This window comes from Dromiciops gliroides, chromosome 6, assembly GCF_019393635.1.
Source record: "Dromiciops gliroides isolate mDroGli1 chromosome 6, mDroGli1.pri, whole genome shotgun sequence".
NCBI classification, from domain to species: Eukaryota; Metazoa; Chordata; class Mammalia; order Microbiotheria; family Microbiotheriidae; genus Dromiciops; species Dromiciops gliroides.
Window position 1 is genome coordinate 105044873 of NC_057866.1, and position 8951 is coordinate 105053823.

Genomic DNA, 8951 nt, shown 5'->3' on the forward strand with positions numbered 1-8951 from the left:
ACCACTTCAGTATTTTTGCCAAGAAAACCCCAAATGGGGCTGCGAAGAGCCAGACTCGACTGAAAAACTGAACAACATTTCTGGAATCTCTGTCTTTCTTTTTTGCTACTTATAGAAAAGAATTTACTAAATGACTGGAAAACATTAACAAGATTTCTGGGGAAATTTCAATTTCAAGGCATCTATCCAAAAAAAATAATTCAAATGCCAATTACAAAACATTCTTCTCTAAGATTGAAGTAGATTTCTTCAGGACTCATACTAGGCAACACTGTTAGCCTTTTTCTTTCTTTCTTTCTTTTTGGCTAAAAGAAATAAATTATTTTATTAGATAGCTTTTTTAAATTACTGCTTTATTTTGCCTGAGATATGTTAGTCAGTAAAGGATAACAGTAGAAAGGAGGCCTATGTGATGATGATACAAGCCTCCCTCCCCCCACCTGTGGCTATTAGGGCTACGGAGGGGAGGAGAAGGTGTACATCGCCACTCAGGGACCCATCGTCAACACCGTGAGTGACTTCTGGAGGATGGTGTGGCAGGAGCACGCCCCCATTATTGTGATGATCACCAACATTGAAGAAATGAATGAGGTAAAATCAACAGGATCTCTGTGATGGGGTGGAGGAAGTGGGAGGAAAAGAGTTGGGCAAAGGTGGGCATAGCCAAAGGACTATTCCACCAATTGTGTTTTGTATACCTACAGAAATGTACGGAGTATTGGCCAGAGGAGCAGGTTGTGTATGACGGGGTTGAGATCACCGTAAAGCAGGTCATCCAGGCCGATGACTACCGGCTTCGCCTCATCACTCTGAGAGTGAGACCTTGGGCTGGGGGGTACAGGGAGTCAGAGTTGATGGTGACCAAGAGAAAATGGACCAGCCTGAGGGAACAGGGAGTAGGCAGCATCTGTCTCACTGGAGTGGGAACAGAACCTCAAGAGCTATTCCTAGAGAAAGGAGGGGAGGGGGAAAGACCACCTATGTGGGACTGCTAGGCCTAGCCAGGAGCTCTAGGGAAGAGGATCTAAGATAGTCTGCCAGGTAGGGATGGTGCTTTTTTACTCCCTTCCCCCAGGGCAGAAATCCCCATTCCTAGTACATCTGAACAGGTGAGTCTTGCTTCTGTGTTGTGGCTCACCTCTCCCTTGTGTACAATGAATGCCCTGTAAGCTTGTAAAGCTTACATTCACAGACATTATCTTACCTGATGAACACAACAAACATGCCACGGAGTTAGGTAAGGCAAAAGATTAATACCTCAATTTTACAGATGAGGAAACAAGAGTCCTGAAGAAGTGGGATGACTTGCCTGTGTTACTGGCAAGCCAGAACTGGAATCCAGGTCTCCTGACTTCTGGTCTAGTCTCTTGCTACCCCTTTACTGTTCCCTCTCTTTCATTCCATACATGGAGCATTTGGAATCCAAGAGCAAAGGCAGACTTAGATGGGGAGACTCCAGTAACCTGTACCCAAGTATCATTAAACAAGATGGCCCCAAAGAAAGCTAGAGTGGGAGGGGCCACATCAGTGATGGTGCTGGTACAAATCCTCCCCCTTCTAGCTCCCTTACCACAAGGGGCAATCAGAAATTATCTTCCATTTAAAAAAAAAAAGAAAATACAGTGTGAAGAAAGCAGGTGGAGACCAGACAGGCAGAATCAAAGGGAAGTTATTGTGATGTAGTAGAAAGATCCTGCTCTCGAGTAAAGGACCTAGGTTCAAATCCCAGCCCTATTAATCACCACTGATGTGCCTCTTGGCAATTCACTTAACCTCCTTAAACCATTTCCTTTTCTGTAAAACAAGGTCCTGGTTTAACCAGATCAGAGGCATCAAACCCTCCCAAACTAGATTAAAATGCAATTTGGAAAGTATTTAACAAACTACATTCATCTGTGGCCTCCAGGAATCCTTTGGTATGGATTAGTGACCCTCATTTCTATTAGAGTGTTGATGATCACCGAGGTCCCTTTCAATTTTCAGTCCTATTTGGGGTAGGCTTCACTCTGTCCAGAAACAGCCTGAGATATCCATCAGTATCAGAATCTACAAAGTTCCAGGACAGGAGATCAGCCTGGGGCCTCTCCCCACTACCCCTACTTCTCAACTCTTCTTTGAGGTTTCCATGGGGTCCAAGGCAGGCACAGGCTAGGTGGGTGCTAATGCGGCTTATATATCCTTTGCCCGGGACACCCACCAAACCTACAAAGTAACTCTCTAAGCATGAAGTTAGCACGATAGGGCACGGTGCCCCAGAGAGTCTGGCTGAGCTAGGAGACTGAACAGTCTGCCAATTAACAGCCTGACCCTACCCGGAGAGAACAGGTAGGGGAGGTCATGTACAGCCTTATGTTTGCTCTGGAAAGGGGGAGGCTAAAGAGAGAAGGAGGTTCAGAGAACTTCCTATTTATCCTCATGCTGGGGACTTAAGTAAGTGGATGGACTAAGATCAAGTGAGGGGGTCTCACTTCCCGTATCTGATCCTCTTGCAGAGTGGGACTGAGGAGCGCGGCCTGAGGCATTACTGGTTCACTTCATGGCCAGACCAGAAGACCCCTGACCGTGCCCCACCACTGTTGCAGCTGGTCCTGGAGGTGGAGGAAGCAGCAGGCTGGGAGGGGCAGAGCTTTGCTCCGATCATCGTTCACTGCAGGTAGGCACCTCAGGTGGTGGATGGTGTTTCCCTACCCTGGCCCCTTCCCAACCCCACCCTTCGCAGCCTCCCCCATTCAGTTCTCTGACACTAACTCAGAAGCCTCTCTCTGCCCCCAGTGCTGGGATCGGGAGGACTGGTTGCTTCATCGCCACCAGCATCTGCTGTAAGCAGCTGCAACGCGAGGGAGTGGTGGACATCCTGAAAACAACCTGTCAGCTCCGTCAAGACAGGTCAGCACCGTGGGCGGGCAGGGGAGGGAAAGGGAGTCTGGCAGGTTTGGCCTTGCCAACCACAATTCAAGTCAGGCCTGAGGCAAGAGGGGGGAGGTGGAGAGGTGGTGTCCGAAGGATAAGCTACTTGGGGCTGTGAAAATCATCTCTCCGGTCAATCAATCGTCGTACATTACGCTAGGTGCTGAGTAGAGAAAGACGAAACCGAACTGGGCCTTCAAAGAGCTTCCTGCAGCAAGGAAGAGCAAATTGTTTCTGACTGGCTGGGGAATAGGTGGGGAATATAGACGAAGCTTCCTTCCAGGAAGGGACCTTGGTGCCACCAGTGCCCTACACCCATGGCGATGCAGACTAAATGCAGGAAAAAGCAGACTTCCCCTAGTGGAGCCAGAAAGATGACGCCCCCCCCCCCTTTGTGCCCCTGGGCAGTTAAAGTCCCTCTCTTGCAGTGTCTCCCCCACTGCTAATTCTCTCCAGGCTCTCAATATGGCTGGAGCCCAGGTACAGATACGGGTCTGGTCTCTGTAACCATCACCCCTGGGGAAGCCCCCTGGGCCTCTCCTCCATTCCCCCTATGCCTTTGACTTCCTGGGCCCCGCCCCTTTGACTCTCCCAACCTGCCCCTCTTCTGCCCTACCAGGGGCGGGATGATCCAGACCTGTGAGCAGTACCAGTTTGTCCACCACGTCATGAGCCTGTACGAGAAGCAGCTTTCTTCCCAAGCCAAGGAGTGACCGCTCCTAGGGGCTGGACAACATGGCCCTGGCCTGGCCTGAGACCTGCCCAGCCCGGGGAGAGTCCGAGCAGGGCCTGGGAGCCTCCTAAGCTCCTCCTTACGCTTTGTTTTGTTCTTCGCTTCATCTGCTCTGTCTGCACAAGCTGTGAGAACCCCCTCCAACTGCAGCTCCCTCTACTGTAAATACCAGAACAGGGGGCCTGGGGCCAGGTGCAATCCCTCTGCTGGCCCGGCCCCCAGCCCCCACCCCCTGCTGAGCCCTGCCCCAGCTCTGGCTCCCACTACCCACCCCAGCTTACCTCCAGTCCCATTTTTTAACTTGATCCAAATACTGTATGTGCTGGGCTCCATGTATCCCACTGTCAGTCCATCTGTTTCTGATGTTTTAACCGGACACTGTGTCTCCTCTGCCTGGGCTAGGAGCCCACTCTGGGGAGCAGCTCATTCCGGGGAGGGAGGGGGAGCCTTGGAACCCGGCTTACAAATAGGAGCCAGGTAAGGAGTGAACTCAGGGGCACCTTAGGAGTCTGGGAGAGAGGGGATGGGACCAGACTCTGCCCCTTGGCCTGACCTTCTGCCTGCTCCACCTACCCACAGCCTTATGCAGCCCCCTCCCTGCCTTAGGCTTCCTCTCCAACCACAGGCTGCCCCCTCCTCCCCTCCCCTAACCCTAGGCTGGCTCCCCGCAACAATCCCCAACCCCAGCCTTACACTTCACCCACCCCCTACCCCAGCCATGGGCTGCCTTGCCCACTCCTCCCTTTCCCCGCCTCCAACCCCTGTCTGTACTTTCTCCCAATCCCAGTATAACCAATACCCCTATATTAGTCTTAAACGTTCCCCTCTCCCATCCATAAATTGCCCCCTTTTCCCATTCCCAACCTTAGGTTCCCCCTTCCCCAGTAATAGGTCACTCCCTACTCACCAGCCTCCTAAGGCTCCTCTTCCCCACCACCCCTACCCCTAGAATGCCTCTGCGGAAGAACAATCACAAATTTTAATTTACTCCCCAACACCCAGAGAAGGGGCACTTCCTACCAGGCAGTCCCATCTCCTGAAGGAGAGGAAAGGAGAGGGGCTTTTAGGCACAAGGACCGCCCCCCCCAGGAAGAACTGATCCCCCTGGGGCCAATTGGGAAGGGCTTGGGGGTAGGAGGGGCAAAGGCTGTCCCCAGTTCTGTGCAGAGTATTTTCCTGTGTCACTGTGGGGAAGTTCTTCCCAAATCGTGTATCCGTGGGTATGTTCTGTGTCTGTGAGTGTGTAGAGAACCCATCAGCAGGGTGTGCATGATTTTGGCAATATGTGTTATCCTGGAGCCACGTGGTTTTATCGCTGACTTTAAGTATTTAATCTATGGCAGACAGAGGCGTCTTTTTATAACTCTGCTCGTGGTCACTGAATAGAGCAATAAACACCGCATTTTGAGCAAAATCGGCCTTGCTCCGTGTGCCTTAACACACACACACACACACACACACACACACACACACACACACACACACACACACACATTTCACAGCCTCGCCTAACTCTGGACCACCAGTCCCTGGGTCTTTCTTCTGGACAGCTACTAATCTCACATAATTTTTTTTTTTTAAGTGAGGCAATTGGGGTTAAAGTGACTTGCCCAGGGTCACACAGCTAGTAAGTGTTAAGTGTCTGAGGCCGGATTTGAACTCAGGTACTCCTGACTCCAGGGCCGGTGCTCTATCCACTGCACCACCTAGCTGCCCCTAATCTCACATCATTTATTGCCTGGTCAGGCCTCTGGGCCACCTCCCTCATCCCTTCACCCTGGAACTGGTGGATGTTAGGGGCCATTTGTTGACTTGTCTTGTTCAATTAAGGAAATTTTCATACTCCACTCTTTAGTGTCCCCCCCCCCAAGAGAAATTCCCGCCAAGCATTCTTTACCTACTGCCATCACGGCCTGAGAATCCAGAAAAGTTACTCCAAAAAAGAGCCCCCCCCTATGACCCAGGACAACTTCCACCTTCTCCCCCTTGGTGGCTTTCTCATTTGGATGGGGATTAGGAAAGAAGGGCCCTTGTGAAGAGAGGGGACCGGGGTGGAGATGGTTTCTATTGCTTCAAATGCAAAGGGTCCAAATGCAATGACACATGCAAAGACTTTGCAGACCAAAGTCCCCACCTAAATGTCTAGTTAACTTCGGTGACATTCCCCCTACTCTTCCTGAGTCCTTGCAGGGCTCCTCCCCCTTCTTCTGGATCCTCTCCCAAACTTTTGCAGGCATCTTCTCAGTGCTCTCCACCCCTATCCCATAACCTCCCCAAGGGCCTCAAAGCAGCTGCAGCCTCAGGTTTTTTCCCTTTTAAGGCCCTGGATCGAAATGTCAATGTCACCTCCCAGGGCCTGGGGGAATCCACCAGGCTTAGATCCCAGCTCAGAGAACTATTCTAACCATATCCCTCCCCAAAGGACACAGCAAATGTGGCTCTGATCACTGAGGTCAGACTTGCCCGGAAGGATGGGCCCTTACCCCTAGGACTGGGGGTGGGGGTGGGGGCAGGGGAGAAATAGGAATAACAGAACTGGAGCAGAAGGGGTGGTGGGGAATATTAACCCGGGGCTAGAGCTAAACCCAAGACATTGAGGATGGGGGAGGGAGAGGCTGAAGCACACACTTTGGCCAACTTTTTTCCTTGGGACACGGTCCTGACACGCATCCTGCATCTTTTCAAGAGGTCAAAATGGGGACGTCTATTGACAGCCAAACCTACTCTGACTCATGGGGGACCGGTGGAGAGGGGAAAGCAAATCCCACTGACTCATTTTCTAAGTGTTCTGAACATAGATCATTCCTAATGATGAACCCCAGGAAGGGTACCATCCTTGGACAAGGAGATACCCCTTCTTGGAGAATTGGGAGGATGGCTTGACACATATTGACACATAACACCTTTAATAGCTCATGTTTGCCTTTTGCTCCCTTGGCCTAATTCCAGGGCTCCATTCTCTTCCCATTTCAGAGACAGGCCTGGGGCCCTAATCCTTTCTAGAAAAGGGATAGAAGTGGGGTAGCAGAGGAAAGGAATGAGAAGAAACCCCTCTATCGTTCTGATCTGTTCTATTGTTCTGTTCTTATCCCCGCCAGGATCTTCATTACTTCCTATCCCTCCCTTACCTCACCTGGCTCCCCTCAGTACAGACCTTAACAGTTAGCAGAGTCAGACTTTGAAGGAGAGTCCCTCAGGACAGTCAGCCTGCTTTCAGTGGAAAGCACGAGATTGGGGAGTCAATAGACTTGTGTTCGAATGATAATTCAGACATTTACTAGCTGTGTGATTTGGGCAAGTTTTGCCTAAAGAAAAGAAGGCTTAGAGAGGTATGATGAAGGCTGTCCTGAGGTAAGTACTGAAGTCTGTCTTGTGGAAGAGGAATTGTTCTTGGCCCCAGAGGGCAGAACTAAAAGTTGTAGAAGCAGTTTTCTGCTTGAGGTAAGAAAACACTTCCTAGCAATTAGAGCTACCAAAAAAATAAATAAATAAAAAATGGAAAGGTGTGCTGTAGAAAAGAATGGGTTCTGCCTTACCACATGTCAGCCAGCAGAGATGTGAAGACCTCTTGTCCAGTATATTGTAAAGGATTCCTTCTGGGCTATGGGTCACACTGGATGACCTCTGAGGTCTCTTCCAAAGTTGAGAATCTGTGACTTGACCTCACCAAAGCTCACTTTTCCTTATCTATAAAATGAACATATTAATACTTGTACTACCTACCTCACCAACCTGTTGTGGGAAAAAGACCTTGTAAACATTGAAGTGCCAAATAAATAGAATTATTATCATTGCTATTGTAAGAAAGGCAAAATCACAGACCCTCGCAGACTCCGGTTGCTTCTGGTAAACTGTCCAAAAAGTTGTGTGGATGATATCCCAGTTGTCCATTCGGGGAAGGGGTCATTCCTGGCCCCCCTGCAGCTGCCAGCCTTGGCAAGAAATAGGTCCCATGGGAAGGAATATTTAAACTGCTGCTGACTCCACTCCCTGTCTGTCCAGTGCTGAGTGAGGAGCCAGCCACCACAGGGAGTGTGAGGTGTGAGGCTAGGAGCTGAAGATACAGAGAGCCTGAGTGTGGAACCTTCCAGGTACAAATCAGAGTCCAGTCACCAGGAAACAGCTCAGAAGGTAAAGTGTCCAACCAGCTGGAGTTTAGATTTCCACTGGGATGAGGCCGCCCTACCTGTCACCACCATCCCCAGGGAGGGCAACAGAAGGGGAAGGGGGAGTGGGGCAGAGGAACAAGGATGAAAGAGAAGAGTCAAAAGATGGGGAGCGGGTTAGAGAGGAAAGGGGGGCTTAACTGCTGACATGGGCACTGAAAACAGGTAAGAAGGGTGGGCACTTTTGAGGCATACACTAGAATATTAGCCTAATGCTGGTAGGCTTCAACCTTCATATCACACATGGTGAGCCGACTTCATTGCTCATGAGGTGGTGTCTGCCACCCTTTGAAAGAGCCCTACACTGGGAGTCAGGAGATTTGGGTTCTCTATGGACTGTATGACCTTGTACAACAAGTCATGGGAATGGAAGGGATGGGGATGCCTAGAGTCTGAGGTTGGGACATGAACCACAGGACAGGACTCAGGAAGAAAGCTACTGGAGTAGACAGCACGTCATCTGTCCGGAGCCTTACCTTTCTCTTCTGTAAAATCGACCTCAAAACCTCTGCTTCACAAGTCTGTAAATGAGACTCCAGTGAGACTGTGTATATGGCAGTGCTTTGTAAACTTTTAAGCCTGGCATCCAGGTGGATTATTTTGGTTATTTTTAAAACTAAGACTCCTGAAGGCAGGAAAGAAGATCTGCCAGCCTCTCTTCATTGTCTGATCCAGTTTGAGTCACAGAAGGTCTTTCTCAGGTTTGTCTTTCTTGTCTACTGCTTTGGTGTCAAGCCATCTCCCTCCCTATTCCTCAACAGCTACAGCCCAGGGGCCATAACTATCAAAGAGCCCCCTCTCACTTCACTCTTCTACCCCAGAGGACCTGAGTTGCAATCCCAACTCTTTCACTTACTACCTATATGACCTTGGCTAAATCAGCTAAACTCTCTGGGCCTCAGTTTCCTTATCTGTAAAATGAAGATGGTTGGACTCTAAGGGTCTAGTTCTAAAATGATAGAGTGACTGAAACGATACAGTGATTCTTCAGACTGTTCCTGGGAATGAAAATCTTGCTGATTCAACAGAGTTGCCCTGACCCCTGAGTCATCGATGTTGGAAGGGATGGGGTGGGGGGGTGGGGGTGGGGGCAGGGTGTAGAGTCAGCTGGCATCTCTGCTCCTCCCTTCTGAGATATTCTGAGA

The 8951-nt window shown here is 50.0% G+C and overlaps 1 protein-coding gene across 1 annotated transcript in view; it reads left to right on the top strand.

Annotated features, from left to right (window-relative positions):
• PTPN5 (protein tyrosine phosphatase non-receptor type 5) overlaps window positions 1-5069 on the top strand; it is a 118244-nt gene extending 113175 nt beyond the window's left edge. The window contains 5 exon segments of the mRNA XM_043972830.1: window positions 454-591; window positions 705-815; window positions 2493-2653; window positions 2773-2886; window positions 3527-5069. Of these exon segments, the coding sequence (XP_043828765.1) occupies window positions 454-591; window positions 705-815; window positions 2493-2653; window positions 2773-2886; window positions 3527-3620 (618 nt within the window). The 3' untranslated portion in view covers window positions 3621-5069.
• Window positions 5070-8951: the final 3882 nt, after the last annotated feature.